Genomic DNA, 22,916 nt, shown 5'->3' with positions numbered 1-22,916 from the left:
GATATGGAACCTGAGGGGGCATATGAGGCAACAATTTGCGAGAGATGAGAAGCCAAATAGTATAATTTGAGATCGGGGAGACCTCTGCTGCCTCCTGAAATTGACTGGTTTAGGATATTGGCTGAGATTTTTGGGGGTCTCTGGTTCCAGATAAAGCGGGTGAGGGCCTTCTGGATGTTGGCAAGGAAAGTACCGGGGACAGCCACCAGTAGGGTTTGGAAAAAGTATAGTCATTTGGGGAAAATATTAATTTTGACTGCTACGATCCTGCCCAGCCACGAGATAATAAGGCGGTTCCAGGAGGTCAGGTCGGAATGCATCCTGGAGATGAGGGGTAGGAAGTTCTCACGAAAGAGTAGATCGTAATGAGATGTGAGGAAACTCCCATGTACTTGAACTTCCGGCTCTGCCACTTGAAATTAAAGTTAGTCCGGAGGAGATTGGTATCCCGAGGGGAGACACGGAGCAGCATAGCATCTGATTTGATATAGTTTATCTTATATCCAGAAACATCACTTTAGTTCTGGAGAATACCATATAGGTTGGGTAGGGAGATCCCTGGTTGGGTAAGTGACAGGAGGATGTCATCTGCGAAGAGTGAGATCTTGAAAGTCGTATTACCCACTCTGACTCCTTGTATGCTGGGGTTAATTTGAGAGCCAGGGGTTCTATTATTAGAGCAAATATCAGAGGAGAAAGGGGGCAGCCTTAACATGTTCCATTTCGAATGGTGACCGTTTCTGAGGGAGTACCATTAATTAAGACTTTAGTAGTGGGGGGTAGTGTATAATGCTAGGACGCCAGTGAGGAAGTCGCCAGCGAAGCCAAAGGACTCAAGAACTTCCTTCATAATGTCCCAGGAGATCCTATCAAATGCTTTTTCGGCATCTAGAGAAAGTATAATCGTTGGGATCTCTTGGAGTTTGCAATATGGATGATGTTGATGGCATGTCTGGTATTGTCCCTCGCCTGGGGTCCCAGGATAAACCCTACTTGGTCATAATGGATCAGAGAGGGGAGGAAAGTATTCAGTTTGCTAGGATTTTAGCATCGATTTTCAAATCAAGATTGAGGAGAGAGATTGGCCTATAGCTAGCACAGTGAAGTCTTTACCGTCTTTAGGGATAACTACGATTTTAGCCTCGAGCATTTCTGATGGGAGGGGGTCACCTTGGAGGGTGTTATAAAGGGATTTGAGATGGGGGGCCAATAAGTCAGAAAATGTCTTGTACTATGCGGCCGTGAAGCCATCAGGGCCTGGGGATTTACCATTTTCTTGTCCCTTGATGGATCTCGTCAATCGAGATCTTTGTTGAGAAGTGTGAGGGCCTGGTGGGATAATTTGGAAACACACATTTTATAAAATACAAGGGACTACCTTTTAAATAAAATAAGCCCTCCGTTCCCTGTTGTATGTTTTATATTTGACAAGACAGCAATAAAAGTTTCCTGATGACAAATTAATGCTTAACCAAAATGTAAAATAACCTAATTAGGTTGTACTTCTTCCATTCAGACTACTGATCAACACAGCTGGCACAAAGCTCTATTTGAAATGCAGCAGAATTAATAAAGAGCTGTACTGAATAAGCCGTTCACAGAAATCACTGTGCGAATGAACTAAAATGAGGCTGTTTTTAAGAATTAATGAAAGTGAAAATGATTATTTGTGCACTGGGAAAACAGTTCAAATCAATAAGCTAGTGACTAGCATTGGCTGTCAGACACTGAACACTATTTATCAGTGCATGAAAAATGCAATGCGCTGTTTAACTGGCAGCTTCCAGCACTGTTATGCTCTCCCAGACAAGAGGACATTGATTTACATGAACTCCCACTCCTGTCTCAACAGCAGTATGATATCTGCATAATAGAAATTCTGTATAAACTTAAATACATCTCATCATAAATTCTCCTACCTTAAACTTACTAGATCAACTGAATGATCAGGATAAAATGAATCACACTGACAGTACTAAATGCAAATGGACTGTATTTAAACTGTACCTGACCTTATATAGCCTGTTTAAGGTGTCTGATTAGATTGTAGGTGTAAGCTTTTCTTACCAACCGTTTTTTATATTTTGTTGAAAGCAAGTATGAGAGTCTACTTGTTCAATATATAATGCTGGCTGCATACAAGTACAGGTTACTCAAAACTTTAAATATAGTGGTATTTTACTGTGCAAGATGGGCCACGGTTGGATCCGATTTGCTTATACTACATTAAGGGGCATATTCAATTGTTGGTGTTCTAGCCAAAACTAACGCACCGTAAATACCGGTATTACGGTACTTTTCTCGCTGGATTTCAGCTCGCAGCTCCCGCTAGCTGAAATCCGGCTTACTATTACCGTAATACCGGTAATAGTTTTTCCGCGGCGACAACCACCGAGAATTGAATATGCCCTTTAGATTTGTTTTCTTTCCCTCCAAGTTTCATCTGCATTTATTTTCTTCTGGATAACCTGCATGCTAAGAAGGGAGCTAGACCAGACTGTGACTATGTGAGACATTCTAAAATATAAGTTCATTTCTAAAGAACACTTATTGATAAATCAGGGCTTCTCTAAATATATGGAGGATAACATAATAAAAAACTGTTACAGCTAACAATTAGAAAAGTCTACAGGGTTATTTATGATTATAATTGTGATTTTTTTTTTTTTCTTTTCAAGTCCCATTTTTCAAATTCCTGTGGTAATGGAACAAGCATGGCAACAACACATGTACTTAAAATGTGGTATTAGTTAATAAGTGGCTCACTAGTCCCAACAGCTAGGACTATAACTGGTCTCATTATAAACTGATATTTGATGTGGACCAAGTTTAGATCCAAGAGACCTTCCATGACACATTTATCCATATAGTATCCCAAAAAATATAACTTTTTTGGGGGAAATTCAGCCTTAATGCCTTGTTTTATTTTAATAAGGTTTACATGTCATGATCAAACATTTAAAAACAAATAAGAAGAATGACGACCTCCTTTAAGTGGACAGATTTGTGCTGTTACATTACACATTGCCAGAATTGCTGGGAGATTTCACAGAGCAGTGAAAGCAGCGGCCAGCTGGACATGTTCTCATAATTCATAACCTGCCAGACCGACAATCTTGTAAGCCAAACAGTGGGGCTTAGAACGTTAGTTGTTCAAATGTTCAATTTCTGAAGACTGTTTAAATATCTGCCGAGGTCATTTTAATATTGCTGTTTCAGAAGCGATTTTACCTTTTTGTAGGGCTTTAAGTCTTGAAATTTTGCAGCTCTTTGGGCTAAGAGCCCAACGCAGAAACATTATATAACAGCTGTCTGGCAAGCTGGCCTGGGTAGTTCTCAAGCAGTCTCTGAAAAGCATGTTTGTTTCCAATATGCAATTTTCCGTTACTCTGACACCACTCTCAGAAAAGAGATGCAGCCATTTTATGTAACTACAAAATATTCTATATGATACTCCGTACTCTGCATTCACATTATTGTATTATTAGCTTTACCTTCACAATCGATATATACATGTTACTATTTGCAGAAGTTGATTTCAATATTTGTTAATGAGAAAATATACTCTATTTAAAAATACAAAATAACTATATTTATTAAAAAATAAATATATAAGCATCATAACACAGAACAGAAAACCCTTTGTTTCATTTAGCAAGAACTGCCATTCAAAGCAGATATGTTATATTAGTAGTCTTTTTCGCCCTCACTATACGTATATAATATACTTTTAAATATATTCTCAACCTAAAATGTTTTTATATATATTTAGATCTTATATAACAACCCTTCTGAACTAAACAAGCCTTATTTAGAGGGTATGTTAAACGTAAGTACAACCTTCTTGCAACATCCATGGTTCTCTGAGGCTACATTACTGAGTGGGCCCCGGGCAAGAAGAGAGCCCAGAGTGCAACCCGTAAATACATGGCTTACACTGGAGCTTGTGCTACTGTCACTCTACACTACTGCTTTACATTAGAGACTCTGCTTTGGACATAACACTACTAGATTTAGCTGAAAGATTCCACATCACATCCACTAACAGCCACTAGCACTGCTGGCAGAATATTCAGAAATCAGCAGTGGTTAGCAGAACCTCCACGTAATCACATGTCTTTCTGACTAAATCTGGATGTCAAGGAACAGAACATGTAAATGTGTAACCAACCCAGAGCAAAGAACTAGTGATCATTGGGGCAGCTTTGGAAGGCTGGATGACTAACTGTAAACTCAAGACCTTGTTCACACTGTTTCCTCAATGTATTTTACATATGGTGTACTGAAAAAAAAACACACTTCTGCACACATACATACCCCCACACTACAAAGGTAAATACACAGGTAAATGGTTCACCCTAGTTCAGATTGTGCTAGGCCAATGACAGTGTGTGCAAGCAGCCAAGAACAAGGGGAGGCCTGGATATTTAAATTAATTGCAGGGTTTAGGAGGGAAGACACTACTTTAGTTATAACTGCCCAAAAGCAATGGATAAACAGTTTATATGGAGATATAATTTAATATAAATAAGAAAAGCAGACATTCTGAGCCTACAAAAATTGCATAAAAGTAGCTCCTTGCATCGCAACATGGTTTTCCCAGGTGCAAACTTACACCCTTTAGCTGGATTTTCTCCTTAGACTAAATGATGCATATTATATATAAGTAGAAAGATGCAAACCTGGTTAATTCTTCTTGCAGCTGAGTGTGATCAGGGGGGAAAAACTTTACAACAAACTTCAGTACAACGGTTTTGGGTCCTATAATTTAAGAAAAGAATAAATGAATAATAATAATAAAAAAACAAAATAAAAACAGATTGATATAATAACAATAACAACAACAATAAACACATCCATTATACAGTACTACAGAGTATGCTACTGCTACATAGATAAATGAAAAGAAGACTTGGCTATTAGAGCGAGTCCATGTACAATACTTACTTCTGATTTGTTTTATGATGGGCTTTAGCAGGTCCAGCCATACCTGAAAAGAAAAAAGTTACAAGTCATCTTCATTATTAAAAGTTGAAAATTAAAATGTGAACATTTTGAATATTTAATTTTTTTAAGCATTATGTCACATTGGCTCATTTCTATGTCCAACATTGATCTCTTCATATTGGTTGGTACAGGCGACACATGTCTGTATGTGATTCCCCTAGTGTAGCAGTATGCAACGTATGGCTGCCATACACCCACTGGCAGAGCCAGTGGGAAGCCTAGCACACACCTCCCTACTGCCAAAACTCTAGCAGGTCAATCATCCCATCCATAAGGTCTTCAAACTGCTGCATACACCACTAGATGGTTCACAGCATCAAGAATGTCACAGAACAAATTTAATCTGCCCCTAATTCGATTTTGATATGGGGAAGAGGTCAAAAAATGGAAGTATACTGCCACAATGTAAAAAGAATAACTAACAGTTTAGAAGTTGCTTTGCCATAAAACTAAATTAATTTACAAGTTCATCGAAGTTTCTTTTGTTTCTACATCTAAAAAGCACAACAATTACTTGGTGAGCTTTTGAGGTCCAAAAAAAATGGCTGCTAGCACACAAACATAATTTCAATAACCCCTAAACCTAAAATGCAGCTCATTTTAGATGAAAGACATCTGTACTTTTTCTATGTACCATAGTAATGGTCTCTAGACATACCCTCTGTGCTCTCCTTTGCACATTATCTGCCTTTGTTTAGGCAGGGTTGGGAGGATCCAGACCTAGATATATATAGACATATATAACAAACTGACGATTCTGTCATTTTTTTAAAGCACAGAGAAACATCTGTTTGTCAGAACCGCCACTTAGTAAATATACCCCCTACAGTTAGTAGATCAATAATGTACATCCACAGGCTCAAGGGCGGTCTGGGAATTCCTAGCATGTTGGCTGCATAGATTGCACAGCTTGGCTTACTGCATACTGCAGAGGAGGTGCTCTTATGGCTGTTCCTGCACAACTGCGCTCGAAACCCTCCAATGCTCCCAACTTCGTTGAGCACCATGATGTTGAATTCTTTGAGAATCTGGGCTAGTGCTAAATACTTAGAGGATTTTCTTTATTACATCTGCCCTTATAGAACAGTCAACCATATTTTGCACCAGGGCTGGATTGTCCATTCTCCTTAGCCAGGTGGACCTTTACTGGCCACTGTCAATAATTTGTTAAATCTTGCAATGTTTTAAAAAGGAATTGAAAAAAAAAGGTTGAAAAACAAAATGTGTGTACTGTGTGCAAGGCAACAGCTAAAATCCAATGTTAATATGAAGGAGTAATTGGTAGCGCTCCTAAACACACAAGTAAAGATTTTTTACTTTGATAGAACTAATCTATAGATATCTAAAAAGTGAAACAATTGATGTTACAGCCTGTTTCCTGACATCTATGCTTACTAAACCTGTACACTGACATAATATGCACAGGGTGCAGATAGATTTCTATGCTATTGCATCAATATAAGTATTCCCTACTACAGCAAGCCAAGGGCACCAAAGCTAACTATGAGTAGTAGTACGGGCAGCAGTCCGCTTTCTATATAGATAAGACAATCATACACTGCACAACATAGATTCCCTCCCGGGGGCCCCCGACCTGTCATCATACACTGAATCTTACAAGAAAAAAAGTTTTGTCCGCACAGAAAGTAGACTCCCCCCAATAATCTCATATTCAGATTATAAGGACAGGCGGGTTTACAATCTATTTGGTATACTGAAAAGAAACGTATCATCAGACAACTGACTGTATCAAGAAAACTAAGAATAAAGATGGCACCACAATATCAAGAAATTAATATATATGTATGAAGTTGGATGAAGGCAAATACCTAATTTTGAAGGACCCCAACAAGCAAGTTATTCATATATCTACCTCTCTATCGAAGAGACAATGTGCTAAAAACTAGGCCCAATTATGGACGCATTTATTAAAAATCATACATTTAAACCATAGAGGAAACATGTGGGAAGACATCTCTGCTTACATAGAAAGTGACAAACAACAGTACAGATTTGTATTACATTAAACAATGATTTTTCAGCTGTAAATCTGTATTCATATCATTAAATCTAGAATCCATGTGAATCTGCTGCATATAAAGCACACTATCACACTCCATAATACACTGTACAGTTACTGTGCCTCTCTAGATCTGTGTCTTTACCTAGAACATCAGTGTCCAGAACTTGTCCAGATTACAAGTATAGTAAGAGGATAACCTATTAGCTTCCTTTTTTCCCTTAAATAAATCATTTCACATTTCACAATATGTACAAGGATTTTGTAAGGCCTGACAATCCTACTTCATATGGAAGACTATACGCCAACAGTAAGACACAACTGCATGGTGGGAATTATGTAGTCCACATTTATGTATATAGCACATACCATAATTTTTCTGTGGTCCTGAAACTCCAGTCCAAAGTAATCTCCTTCAACTAGATTAAGGTGACTGCAGACGGCATCTAAGAGTGCTTTGCCAGGGGCTCGTGCCTGAGAAGAGAGAGGAAATGTAAGACTATGCGGAACAACAGCATCAAACACCTGTAACGTCTCACATACTTATATAAAACATGGCTACATTATTTACGTTTAAGGCTCAATTGTCCTGCTAAATTTTTAAAGGCATCTCCACCTAATAAGTGTATATTTTCCCATTTTACTGCGTCAATACAAATGAAGACATATCAATCTTAATGGGAACACATGGTAAATGTAAAGAGATGTGGTTAAGAAGTGCTTACATAACGCATTGTCACGTGTTTGGCTTCAACATGATAACTTCCTGTTTACCACAAATACAAGTGCATTTGTAAACACATAAATGCAGTTGCTGTCTTTTAACATTGTAAGCGCCAGTGTGTACCTAGCCAAGCACACATTAATACACAATCATTTAACACCTGTTTTCATGTGCTTAATTTACATTAAAACCCTTCTTAAATGCAGAATTTTAATCCAGTGTGAGTGTGGCCTTAGCCTTATATTTGCAATATTCTATATTCAGCCTCAGATCCCAGTGATTTCCCGCTCAGACTGTCTATAAATGCCCTCTGCTGTGATTGACCGCACTCTTTGTAGGGAAGCGACCAGTTCAGGAAATTAAGCAGCATGGGCAGTGGAGAGTTACCCTGACTAGTTATAGTGTGGTAACTGACACTACTCTGATGAGGAGATAAGCAAGAGATACACCTACCATGGAGAGATATTGAATTCAATTACTTAGGCTGGGTACATACTACAAAGTTTTCAGCTGATTGTTGGGCCAATCACACAATAAAATGACCATGATATAACATTAGTGTGTACTCTCCAATGAACTATTACCGTTCCAAAGCACATCATAACTTTTGAAGATTTTTAAGCCAAACCACAAATATCAGTCAACGATGGAACAATGCCGTTCCAATTCTGCAGTGTATATGCACTCATGACCGGCAGTGTCCAAAGATCTCTATGGTGTGTGCAGAGTCACAATCTTTTCAGCCAATGGTTAGGACAGATGAAGAGCACAGATCTGAAGGTAAATCTTCTATAACATCTAAAGAACATCTAAAGAACATTTCCAGAATCCGCACATATCTCACACAAGACACTGCTAAAACCTTAATTCATGCACTAATCATCTCCCGCATTGACTATTGCAATTCCCTCCTTACTGGTCTTCCCAAAAACAGACTCAAACCCCTAAAATCTATTTTGCATGCTTCGGCAAGACTGATTTTCCTTGCAAATAGCTATTCCTCTGTTGAATCACTCTGTATGTCTCTACACTGGCTGCCTGTCTTCTACCGAATCCAATATAAAATACTTTTACTAACCTACAAGGCCATCAACAAAGCTGCACCAACATACATCTCCTCTCTTGTCTCAAAATATCTCCCAACTCGGCAACTCCGTTCTGCAAAAGATCTGCGTCTCTCATCCACCCTCATTACATCCTCCCATTCCCGGTTACAGGACTTTTTTCGGGCTGCACCCACTCTATGGAACTCTCTCCCTCGCACAATAAGACTCTCCTCTGTTCTACAAACTTTCAAGCGTTCTCTGAAAACCTACCTATTCAGACAAGCGTATAATATTCCTCAACCACCATCTTAACCTCACTACCTTTAGCTTGTTACACAATTTCACACAAGACAACTACCCCCGGACCAACATTATTGTGTGACAGGATCATTTAGCTTATGAGTCACCCTACCTTTGCAGTCTGGCTGGGCCAAGATGCAAAATGTATACTTAACCTCATGTGTCAATCTCCCATTGTCCCATAGATTGTAAGCTTGCGAGCAGGGCCTTCTCACCTCTTTGTCTGTTTTACCCAGTTTGTTTATTAGTTTATTACGTTTGTCCCCAATTGTAAAGCGCTACGGAATATGTTGGCGCTATATAAATAACTGATGATGATGATGATGATGATATTTAGAGTTTACACATGAATTGGCCTGCTGATCTGGAGTTGTTTTTTTCAGTCACTGGTAAAATCGTTAACTATATCGCATAAGGAGAAATCTTCTGACATCTGTACCCATCATTAGTCTGCAACTATTGTAAGAACTCTACAGCTTTTTTTTTTTTAAAACAAGCGAGTCTTAGAAAGTAGGCGGCAATATCTCATCATCATTTATTTATATAGCGCTACTAATTCCACAGCGCTGTACAGAGAACTCATTCACATCAGTCCCTGTCCCATTGGGGCTTACAGACTAAACTCCACACAGATAAGGTCATGGTCGGGAATTGAACTCAAGACCCCAGTGCTGTAAGACAGAAGTGCTAACCACATAGCCACCGTGCGGCCCTAATATCTCACCAAAATTTTAAATGATTTGTGACTGTAGGATTTACTTGATAATTGGCCATACAAATATCTAACTGGGAAGGGCTGAAGATCCCTTCAAGGTACTTCAGTATTGTCCTTCTTAAAAATGCATTTAATTATTCACTGCTTCCACTTATTCCCACACAAAACAGAATAGTGTCATATTAACTTCACAAGGCCAGGAAACACTCTTGGTCAAATTAAAGTGTCTAGTTGTCACCTAAATGTAGATTTATTCTAAATGTAAAATGCATGTTTAATGTAAGATGACCTAAAAATATAATTACTGAGGGGGTTAAAAGTGGCTTTGTGATGATCTTTTAAGAATGTACAGATATAATTTAAAAAACGCTAATTATTGGTTATGTGGCTTTACAGCAAACCACAGCACAGCAGATACAAATAAAGTATCTTTCACGTATGCCAAGTCTTAAAGCATACGTGCAGCAATTTAAAGTCCCAATTTTTACATTATTCAATTATTCTGACTTAAATCCTAGAATATACAATCATGAAACATCACCAGATCACATAACCTGTGCAGAAGGTGGTGCTTATCCTTCTCAAACAGAAATTAGCATGACAGGTCATTTTAAGGCCTTTAAATTAAGATCAGGTTTAATGTGTAAAATGTTGGTTTTTCTAGCACTAGGAAGAAAGCATGGATTCCTGTAAATGATGGCCCTTTTACTGATAATACATACACACTATTAGGTGGATGATACATTTTCATTTACTCGTTCAATCATTAAATAACCAATTGAACGAATGTTAGCAGTTTCTGTTAACTCCAGTAGAAATTTGTATTCTAAAAATGGTTAATTTCAACAGTACAAGTAGGCTCAAGGTATACCTCAAGCTAATTCTGTGCTGTAAATAAGAGTTGGATATGCAACACTATGTATTTCTGTCCTTGCTCTTATTAACAAGTACTTGAGAATTTTGCCTAAACTGATGATATCTGGGGCACATGCAATTAGGTTTGGTGATCGCGTCTGTGCATGTAAAGTGACAATACGATACCACAACATCGCCAATTTCCTTGCACAACTCTATGGGGTACGCACAGAAATCCACGGTGTTGCGGTAACGGGACTTGTGCAGTCGCTCGCGATCACCAAACCTAATTGCATATGCCCCTCTGTGTATTTATTCTAATCAGCCTTAACTTTTTTTGTCTGCCTGAACTTATTTAATGGATTATTTTCGCTACAACATTTTAGGAGGAAAATAAAAAAAATATAACACTGGTACATGCTGGTCTCCGAATTCCCAGACTAATTTTACACTCCTACTCATTGGCAGACACTGATTTCAGATTAGATAACCTCTAGTCCATACAAGTTGTGTCACCAAATGTGTCATTCAACCTTGTGACTAGGTCATGGGTTCATATCACAGCTCTTGCAGATGGCACACAAGGGGAACTTTATTATTAAGTGACCATGCTACAAACCTTGCAAGAAGAATAATTTATTTTAATAAATAAGGAAGAAACAAGAAAATAAAAAAAATTTTTGTTTGTTTTGTTTTCTTTCCACATAACACATATAGTGCAAGAAAATCCTTCTGAATGTACTGTATGAGAATTATTCCTGTATGTTGCTCTACATTTACTTCACAGTAATGTTAAAGTGGACCTGTCAACATGTCACAATTTTTGCTTCTATTAATACATAGAAAATCATTTTTTATATTTATTTAAAATATAGCATGCTTTTGGTGTGTGCCTTCCATCTTGGTTGTTTGCAATCCCATCCCAGTTACCAGGCGACAGAGGAGACACATTTGACGGCTGCTTTAGAGTTTAACGTACATCAAATGTTAGCTTGCATCTCCTTACTCCTGGAGAGCTGGAACGTAACTGTGACGCAATTAGACATGGACACATTAGAGGATATGCCGTTTAGGTGGAGTGCTGGAAGACTGTATAACAATACACAATCATGATGACTATTAGTTGCCATTGTTTGGCTGATTGCTGAACCTCCAGCTGATAGTACTTAATTTAATTTTATTACAGCTATAGTATATTAAGCAGTAGCCATCCATTCCCATTATTTCACATTTCAATTGGGACTACAGAAGGAAAGAAGATTCCAGTTTCACTTTTTAAAGGGCACAACAATAGATGTTAGTATTTAACTTAATTTGTACTTAATTCCAGTTTAATTTTGAAAATGTTTCTTATTATGAATTATTTCTTGATAACTTAAGACAATCCATTTGCATACATAACACTCCATTACATTATTATATTGTGTCAAAATTGCATTTGCAACCAACACTTTCAAGTCACATTTCTAATCTATTGAGAGTATACACACTTATTGTGCAAATTCTACTGTTTTTAAGCTGAATGCATCTTAAAATGTCTCCATCTCTGTTTTCTCCACAGGAAATTGTGCCATCCGGATGGCATCAAGAAGTAGCTGGGTGGGGGCAGTGTATGTTTTGCAAAAATAAAAATAAAAAATGTTTCAGGTTATTGCCCACATTCATATTATTTATAGGCTCTGGAGGTTACATTACATATTACTTTTTTTATTCTTTATTTTTATTTCAATTTATAATGAATTAATTTTTTCATGCCTGGCAGCTAAACCTCTGTCTGCCTGGACTGGTCAGACTAGTGGTCAGTGGTCTAACACATTCTGCTGGCTGCAGTGCTCACACAGTGCTTATATTAAATAGGATGAACAATGGTTTGTCCTATTATAATAGGACTCCTTCGAACTTCAAGAGCTGGGTGGCAAGTAAAAACTGCCGGGTAGAGGACCTGGGAAATAGGTCCTGGTGAGAACACTGCATCTCCACATATTCACGTAAATGCTCTTTTTTTAACGATTGCCTATTCCAATGTACATTTAGGGGTATAATTACTAAACTGCGGGTTTGAAAAAGTGGAGATGTTGCCTATAGCAACCAATCAGATTCTAGCTGTCATTTTGTAGAATGCACTAAATAAATGACAGCTAGAATCTGATTGGTTGCTATAGACAAGATCTCCACTTTTTCAAACCCGCAGTTTAGTAAATCTAGCCCTTAGAGTGTCCACTTCTAAAACTGGTGAGTACTTTACATAAGAGAAAAGAGAATGGAATCGTAACCAATGCACTTCTGGGAAAGTCCATCAGGACAACAAGTTAAATAAACAGTTAATTAGATACAATTTTACATGAAGTTTTATATCCCCAGTGTGGTTTACTGCAGTAATGACAGGTTTACTTTATTTGACAGCATCTTTCCCGATACACAGAATGGTAACAGATGAACATTTACTGAAACTAAAACATGTGGCAACTAAACTGGTGTTTTGTGTCGTTTCATTGTCATTTTTTACACATAAACAGTTTTATTTTGAGCACAGGATGATGAGCAGTGGTATCATTACTCCAATAGGAAAAAAGCGTTTAAAGAGAGTAAACTTGAATGTAGGAAATTGACATGTAATCCCTCACTGTTCATTTGAGAAGACAACACCCAACAATTTTCTTCTATAATAAGAAAAAAAAGGCAAAGGTTGCATTTCTATATTGCAGTGTAGAAATTATAGACTCGTTTGCTTCAGAAGCTTAACGGAGGTCTGAATAACATGCCATGAAGATGAAGGTAACAAAGGGTGTCCCTGTAGCTGAAACCAATGCCAGGAATGTCCTTCTGAACGCTTGCTTCCTTGTTCTACAGTACATAGCATGTACAATGTTGTTGTTTTTTAAGCAACACGTTGTAAAAATAAAAGGTTAGTTTGACTGATTGAATTGTGCACCTGGTGTTTTTTACAAAACATTTCACCTCTCATTATAAGAAAAACAAATGATCAAAAAACTAAATGTAAAAGTAACAGTGACTTTACAGCTTCCATCCTATATACATGCAAAATTGGGACAAAATATGCCCCACAGCAAATTCTCATACACCTGCCCCCATGACACTCAAACGTCAACTTTTGGACGAAGCTCTGCTGATTTCTGGGTAAGTTTTATACAACAGGTGCTCCGACCCCACAAATTGAACATGATGGAAGAATTATTTGTAGTCTCCCAAAATTTGCCCAAGAGCCATAAAGGTAAATACAAACACACATTTGGCTGGTGATTTAAAAGAAAATAAATCTTTGGACCATCATTTGTTGCTAGAACATCCACACTAGACTATCACTATCTTGGGATAATCCACTGCAACATTTCCCAATCATAGCAAATAAAAAACAAAAGCCTGTTATTGGTCTTCCCAGCACGGAGTGTTTGACATATAGAATAGGCAACCAAATACAGATCAAGGGCCATAACCAGTGTCTTATCTTCAAAAGGATAGCAGGATTACCTTTAATCTCAGTAATAAATTAAAACAATACATTTAAATCAAAGAAAGACACAATCAGTAGAAACGTATCAGCAGACATTTTAAACACAGGCTGGGTACACACTACAGAATGTACTATCCAATGTGCTATCTACAACGATTTTTACAAACGACTGATTAAAAGAAAAAAAGTCACGATCAGCATGTCCATTCATGTGTACACACTATACATGTTTTACACACACGTGATCTGTGCTCTTCAGCTGTCATAACGGTCGGCTGAAAAGAACAGGACTCTATTCAAAATAAGTTATTGTCACACTAGTAGAGGTTAAAGGGACGGTTATTGGTTCATATGCTTCCTTAATGAATTCATTGTCTTATTTTCAGATATCAATGCCTATCCCAAAGTTGAATGTTAATGTGTAGATAGTTCTTCATGCAACTTTGACAAATATAAAACATTGGGACTGAGTGTGCGCTGTTCAAAGCCAGCACTTGTGTTCTTTTGTTTTAAGATCACGACTCTGTAAACTCTGCAGGATTTAAAGGACGTCGTACTATAGCTGAACGAGATTTATAGTTCTGCTGAACAATCGAATCAAACGATGATCTGTGCTTTGGCACAATCCTTGTTCATTGCTGGAGCATACACAGTAATGCAATATCGGGCCAAACGGTTGTTTATCGTTTGATTGACACAGCCTTACAAGCTATAATAAATCTATCTAACAATAAGGCAGGAAGTTGCTGGGCTGTAGATGAAGGATGATACCCATCACTTTTATACATTGTTCTGCACATGTATTCTATAGTAGAGGAGATTGCCTCACTTTCCTTCGCTTCCAGTGCGCTCTCTAATGCGTACATATTTTCTCCTACCACTAGCAATGCAAATCACTATTAGGAAAGAAATATATCATGTATACGAGTTGGAATGACCGGTATTCAGGCTCCTCTGTGCTGTACGTTTATAATAAATATAATAATGCAAAAATAGAAGTTAAACAGATTTTTTTTGTGGTGGTTCAGGGTGCAATTTTATGTTCTATACCTGGCAAGGCATTCAAATTTTCATAAAAATAACAGTGAAAGATAAAACATTTGCCTGCAAGAACTAGACTATTTGAAAGTATTTTGCTTTTGTTTGTTTTTTTGAGAACACAAGCTTGTTTTTACACCTGTAATTTTAGCCATTTTTCTGCCTCTTAAACATTAGCGACATCAGGCGAAATTATCGTTGAAAATGTTACATTTTTAGATACCAATTATAAGTGCACAGCCTCTTGGCTAAACCAAAATGTGTATCAACAAAATAAACTAAGGTGTTAAAATTGAAGGTATTTTATGAGAACAAAGAATCAAATAATGTAATATGCATTTAGTAAGCTGGCTGCTTACAGTCTGTGAGCATTTTCTGTTTGGCTGCTGTGTATTAACAAGAACATGTACCCTGCTTTGCAAAGGTAACACTAGAATGCACACAGTCTGTAAAAAGTTCAGCTGCCTTAGTTCTACCATAAACTTGTAAGGCATTTTAATGATTTTGCATTTATTATGTTTATGCCAATGTAAAGACATAGCTGTACTGTTTCTGGAAAGCCACCCAACTGATTTCATAGCTTATTAATGAATGCGTCTAACTTACAGACTGAAAGGCATTTAAACTTCACACTGCGCCTCTTGTTTCTGCAGCAGAGCAGAAGATTACACTAAAAAATGCTTATTAGCCAACTTCATATTAAATTTCACAGCCTTACATATTGAAAAGCAGAGTATAATAGCACTATTCTCTCTACTCATATTACATGTAATTTGTAGTTGAGAGAGAAAAACATTTTCCCTGGGTTTAAACTGTGAGCATGGGCACTGTGTTGTGTTAGACATTTAAAAAAATGCATGCTGGCCCAATTAGTCTTATTGTAGTACATCTAACAACCAGGACAACCATATAAGAAAGAACTGGTTTGACTGGTTTAGATGGTTCGCTAATCCCTATATGAACACTTGACACTAAGCTACGCCTTCTGGGACAGACACACCAAACTCCACAGCTCATGAGTGCAAGCGGAAGGGTGCACGGTACATGGTAATGTTATGTTTCAGTTAATAAAATATCTACACATGGATGAAATTGAAATCGTGCTTTCAGTGTTTGTATTTCATCTGTAGAATCTAACTGTTCCATGAATCTGTATACTTTAACTAAACAAATACATTCTGCATACAGATCCATGGATGCGATTTAAAAGAAAGCACAGTGCAGCATCCAGAGTGTCCCCTGAATAAAGGAACAGTAACAACAACAAGACAGTAACAATCATTCCTGAGATACGCATGTTACACCCTGCACACACTGCTGGAGATCAATAGCCCTACTTAGCAATCAGAGAAGATGATACACTGGCATTACAGAGTACACCAAGTGCTGTTTTCATTCACACACAGAGCTGTGCTTTATGGTGTGATCACACACATTACCATGGGGAATTTCTCAGCACACTGTTCACTGGAATGAATGCCACAAGGCTAACATTAAAGTAAAAGGGAAAGAACAAAATTCAATGGACATACAACACACCTAAGTATTACATTTAATATGTCTTATAGAAACCCTCAGAAGCATGTTATACTGATTAACGTAAGCAGTAGCTAGTCTAACGTCCACGGGACAAACAGTAATTTTCATAAAGCCTATGGTGCATTAGGCCATTTACCCATTGGTGGCAAAAATAATGCTTTTACTAGCATTTGCTAACATTAGTGAAAGCATGACGATGGGGATGGAACCTATTACTTTCAACGTTCCCATACACACTTGCACTAGTGGTCAGAAGCGGCCACCTCTGTTTACTCACTGTTCTAACATTAATGGGTAACCAGCCCTATGTGGCTTAATTCAAACTGCAGCACTGGTGGAGCATCACCTTTGACCCTGTTTTAAAAAGTAATTTTTTTAATGGCGGATTTCAAAGACTAAATTAAGGGTATCCTCGGAGGGTGCTTTGGTTGCGTAAGCAATGGGTTTGGTGTTGTAGGTGTTGGAGTTAGTAGGGTACAGATGTTGATGCAGCAACTAGTATCTGTGTTTAAACGTTTATTAAAATATTGGAAACGTATATTTCTGAAATGTATAGGAACTACTAAAAAGAAAAAAAGAAAGAAACTATAATCAGAGTGTGCTTTCCTGTTTATATTTTGTTTATTTGTGACTAACACAGGGGAATATATTTTATAGACATATTTGTAAGTTATTCTTCCATGCAAGCTATGAGCAGATTTAGCAGTTTGTGTCTGCCACCTCATCTCACCTGCTTTAGTCCTTTACAGACCTGGACACATCTCCAATGAAACAATAACCCCGTCCCAATGAGGTCACACACATATCCCTTACCCTGAGGCTACTGTATTGTAAGACTTAACACACCTCACAAGATCCACTAGGAGAATATAAAAAACAAACATTATAGGGAAGACAATGCCAAATAATTGCAGCTGTGCTAATGGTGAGCTGTGCAAGCAGACTAACCAGCACCATCATTGGGACTAGGTGTATTCCTAGAACAAGACAAATACAAGGTGAAATAAAGGTTCGAAACCCCTGAATGTTTCAAAAATCCAAAGAGTGACATTGCAGAAAGATGCAGATAATCAAGTACGAGCAATGTTTCTGACAAAAATTCACATAAAACACAGCTTACCATAAAACTATTATACCCAAAATAATACACATTTAAGAAGATAACGGTATTTGAGCTGAAAAAGCATGGTTAGTCATGGCTGTATTAAAGCTCGGTGCCATCAGAGCATGGGCAATAGGAATATGCAGGGAATGGCTGGCTATATGAGCAGGTATTTGTCACTGCATGTAGCTTCTATGAAGCTGTGTAATTATCTATGTAGCATTACTCCGAACCAAATGTTTCCAGAGGAGAAGATGTCCTAAGGTTTATTATAGCAAAAGATGACACAGCTACCGGCTCACCATATACCCATAGATAATAGCATGTTAGAGTAAACATGTAGTGTGGTGCTGTTGTATCAACCGCCTCTGGATCATAATATTTCCTTTGGCCTGTGCCCAGGTTTATGTGTGCCAACCAAGCATTGGGCTGCATGCATAAAAATACAAGTTTGTAAGTTACAGGTAAGTAATACAGAAAAAAAATTGGTTGCTCTAATGGTACCACTGCCCAATAACTCATAACTTATTTATGTTCCTGTTTTCATTGTAGATTGGACCCTGCATGAGAAAAGTCCCTTTAAGCCAGTGGTTCCCAAACTGTGTGCTACGGCTCCCTGCGGTGCCACGGCAATCTCACAGGGGTGCCGCAGCTAGGGCCAATGGTAAGCAAGGCGGGGGACTACTTGGTAATTATATTGGCTATGGGGTGCCTTGAAAAAATTATTGAGACCCTAGGGGTGCCTCGAACCGAGAAAGTTTGGCATCCACTGCTTTAAGCATTTGTATTAGTGAAAATACTGTTTAAAATCATTATTTGATATTCACATATAAAACCTTTTTTGCATGATCAAAACGGGTCATGGACCAAACTATATGGAACCTTTAGTACTAAGTTACCATAATGACTAAGAAGTGACCAAAGCATGACTTTCATGACTAACTTACACAATGTCACCTTCTTAAAAAGCAGGTACCTGGAAAATTAGGAAATTAATCTATATTTCCTCTGTACAGCTCCTCAGAATTTGTTATAAATCTCAGGCTGGGTCATGGGCTACCTGCATTTTTTCCCCTTTAATATCTTCCAAATAGGCTGCCGATTCCAGTCTCTCCCCCATGGGCTAAAATTTGCCAGCCTGGCCCTTTCGCTCCCTCTGCACATCATAGCTCTACTGCTGAGCTGGCTGAGAAGTCTGCCCAGCAGAGAGCAGAGCCTGCTGGATAAAACCCCATTTCTTTGCTTACTAAATAGTGCATAAGATACTATGTAGTAAAGCAATCATCCCAGTTATTAGAAACCTAAATAAATATGGTCTTTTCACTTGGTACATAAAACAAACACACTGGTTTTATATGACTTGTTCTGTTAAAGAGCCAAGAGCAATGCCCTTTCCATATATTTTCTGTTGTCTTTTGCAATTCATCCACTCATGTAGTGAAACACTTAGTATGCCCATTTAAAACTTAAACTGAATTCTTTATGGTGAACAATTTAGTTTCCATTTCAGCCCGCAGGGATACTGCAAAGTCCTTGAGAAATAAAAGATCCTAAAAGCATTTGAAATATGTTTTCTCTCCATGAGGTCACTTGTACTGAGGAAATCATATAGTTGCATCATAAAACCAGCTTTGTTTCTTCTGCAATTTGCCTGTGGCTGTTCCCGCCTAACAAAAGCACAGTCGTTTGTTCTGAAGCCGGCAGACTAACTGCTTCATACACAAAGAGAAGTGTAGAGCAAATGCATTGTTTATCCCCTGCAAAGCCATCCAGTACATTTCCCATTCTTTAGGTTTATTTTAGAATTTTACTTTAGAAACAAGATTGTGTACTGTTAATACAAAAGAATTGTATCTCATTTTCCTATGCTTGAGTGTGAAATGTTCATTTGAATTTCTAAATGCTGTTAACTGCAAAGTCTTCTCACCCAATGCCCTTTCTGTAATGAAATCCCAACCCGCTAAAATTGTTAAATCCTTGTAAAAGATTTACCAATGCTTTGTAAAAACTGTAACAAAGTCACATATCGACTTGGACAACATCTCATAGAAAAACAACACAACGTTCCAGAGCTGATTGACGTGAAAACTATGAGCAGGGGCTGGATGGGCAAAGACCTACCAAGAGGCCCTGTGTGTGCCCAATACGGACCGGCCTCCAATCCACTCCCTCTCTATTCTCGTTTCTCATTATAGAAAAAAGTATCTGCCTCCGCTCACAAACCAGACAACACATAAGCTGAGTCAAGTTGTTGTTCTGTTTATTAAAACTTGCCAACTTTATATTTTACTTGAAAGAAGAGACTCGACCCTTTCAAATAAGGGATCTCTTGTACGCAGACCAGGGCTCACTAATAAGTGTAGACCCACTGGCCCGATGCACCCGGGCTATTGTAACTTTTGCCACTTTATTAAAATGGTGCTAACGGTTGAGCACTGTTGCCATAAAGTCTGAGGGACACTGCTATTACAGTCCAGTGTTAGGCTCTGCTGGTGCAGTATACAAAGATGGCAGTGTAATGTTCAGAGTAGGGAGTCCCAAATTAGCTAGCAGATGTATATAAGCAGCGAGGTGTCGTTGTATTGTGGAGGTAAATAGTCAGAAGTAAATAGATTACACAAACAATGGATGAGGGTCGCGCTGCTACAGATCAAAATAATATGGAGTAAATGAAAAACACAATGTACGGAGGTTCTCCTGCCGGGCGAAATGAGACAATCAACAGTATACCGGGTAGGAATAATACTGTATTTAATAAAATCGCTCCACAACCAAAATGTAACTTAAAAATAATGATCCTAGGTCATACAAGTAATCCCTGTATAATAAAATATTATTAGTTGAAAACAACACCGAGTTAAAAACAAAGCATGCAGAGAAACTTGGCTGTTTTCTATATTCCGGATTTATGACTGATAACAATTTTATATCTGGATGTATTTTTTCTGTGTACACCAACCTTTTTTGCAGCCGCGGTTGTGTTTCTCTGCATGCTTTGTTTTTAACTCAGTGTTGTTTTCAACTAATAATATTTTATTATACAGGGATTACTTGTATGACTTAGGATCATTATTTTTAAGTTACATTTTGATTGTGGAACGATTTTATTAAATACAGTATTATTCCTACCCGGTATACTGTGGACTGTCTCATTTCGTCCGGCAGGAGAACCTCCGTACATTGGGTTTTTCATTTACTCCATATTATTTTGATCTGTAGCAGCGTGACCCTCATCCATTGTTGTTTGTGTTATCTATCACTATTGGTGGGAGTGAGCTGCCCACTGTGGGTCTGCAGCAGTGAAGGATTCTACCTATTAGTAGGTTTTTCCCATTCTTTACTTCCCTCTTATTTATAGGAGGTAACCCCAAGTTAGCCTCCAGTGTGCGCCCTAAACCCTTGTTGGGATTTTCAGTCAGAAGTAAATAACTAGAATTGAGTATAACCACAATATTGACAACAGCAGCTACACCAGTCTGTAAAACAATATACAATGGACAACAAAGCTCACCAGTAGATGACACCAGCTCTCTGTTAAAAGTTAAGTACAGGCCTAATACAGAGACACCTCTTAATACCACCTTGGACTAGCTATATGTTTGCAAACATGTATTAAGTTAGTTCTCTGCTTTTAATATTTATCTCAGAGGTAGGTCTTTTTAGCAGCTGCCCTGACTACCTGGGTTTTTATTCTTAATCAAAATATCCTATTATGAGGACACACAATGACACACAGTAAAGGAGGAAAGTAAACAACAGAAATTACCGCGATATGGCAGTGTGCTCACACACATAATGGCAGTTTGTTTATATAGCTTATGTATTTGCTGAGGAAAAAAACTTAATCATAGAATGACAAGATTAAAATGAAGCTTCATTTAGCAGAGAAACCGTGGACAGCAGATATTATGGGTTACTGCATTTACTACCATTGAGACATGCAGAGCCTTCAGTAACCTGTATTCTCTATCACTTTGCATATTAATATTACACCTTCTTAAGCATCTGCCTTCTGCAAAGCATGATAGAGCCATGCAAAATAGGTGCCATATTAAAGCATAGGATACGGTCGGACTAATAGTTTACTCAGCTGCTCAATGTTGGTATTTCTAAATTTTATTGTTTTACAAAATTAAGAAACAGAACAAATAGTGTTACGAGTACTGCAACAACTCAAGTAGCTTATAGAAATTGTGACGAAAAGTAGTATATGATTCAAGCAACAATGTTACTGTAAAAATTAGGACCTTCAAAGTAGCAACTGATATGCCTGTTGCAGGGTATCTGAACGTTGCTTTGATTATACAGACATTTTTCATCCATATTTGCTGTATCTGGGTGTAGGTTGTGTTTTAAGTTAGTGAGGTCAGGCAGTGCAACAAACAGTCAGAAATTCAGTGATGTGTGCTTTGATTAGATCAGAGTCAGGAAGAGAAACAGCCTTGAGCAAGTCAACTACTAAAATAACATTGGACTGGTAATCTGATCTATGCGATACATGATCACACCAACATAAATAAATTAAATATATAATAATCCCTCCAACTGCAGCTGTTTAAGCTTTTACATGCTCAATTCTGGGAAAAAAACAAGACTTAATTGTTTCTACAAAGGTGGCTGAAAGGCATAAAGGTGTTATTTGGGCAAAACAGATGCGATTGTGCTACTTTAATACTTCAACACCTTCACAGCCAAATCACAACGTATCCATACCATTCTGTATCTGTCAGAGAAGGTGGCAGCCATTATTCTGACCCTGTAAATGTTGGCACTAAACCTGCGGACATGAAAATGTTAGCAGGCTAAATGCAGACGCTCACAGTGTGTAGACAAGTGGACAAAGTAGTCAGTGTGATTGGCGACATTCAAAAGACCAATACCAGGGTAAAGCCGCCGGACTGCCATCATTGGTCTTTTAACATCGGCATTGTGATTGGCGACATTGTCAATGGAATTGGGGGCTTTATTGACAAATTAAAACATGATCAATAATTAGTGTATTAATTGGTAGCACACAGTAGGTTTAAAAGAGGATCATGGGTACCCACTCCCTAAACGGCATGATGAGCCCTGTTTTTCTCAACCCACAAATAAAAGA

General features: G+C 37.9%; 1 protein-coding gene across 2 annotated transcripts in view; it reads right to left on the bottom strand.

Moving 5' to 3' along the window:
- The window catches only part of FARP1 (FERM, ARH/RhoGEF and pleckstrin domain protein 1), a 147,569-nt gene that overhangs the window by 46,533 nt on the left and 78,120 nt on the right, over positions 1 to 22,916 (bottom strand). For both annotated transcript variants that reach the window (XM_075199929.1, XM_075199928.1), the window contains exons 3-5: positions 7,397 to 7,501; positions 4,948 to 4,990; positions 4,683 to 4,761 (exon numbers count right to left, since the gene is read on the bottom strand). In XM_075199929.1, coding sequence (XP_075056030.1) covers positions 4,683 to 4,761; positions 4,948 to 4,990; positions 7,397 to 7,501 — 227 coding nt within the window. The remainder of the gene's footprint in view (positions 1 to 4,682; positions 4,762 to 4,947; positions 4,991 to 7,396; positions 7,502 to 22,916) is intronic.

The sequence above is a fragment of the Mixophyes fleayi genome, chromosome 2 (assembly GCF_038048845.1).
Source record: "Mixophyes fleayi isolate aMixFle1 chromosome 2, aMixFle1.hap1, whole genome shotgun sequence".
Lineage (NCBI taxonomy): Eukaryota > Metazoa > Chordata > Amphibia > Anura > Limnodynastidae > Mixophyes > Mixophyes fleayi.
The sequence above is the reverse complement of the archived record's forward strand: the minus strand, read 5'-3'. Positions and strand labels throughout refer to the sequence as shown.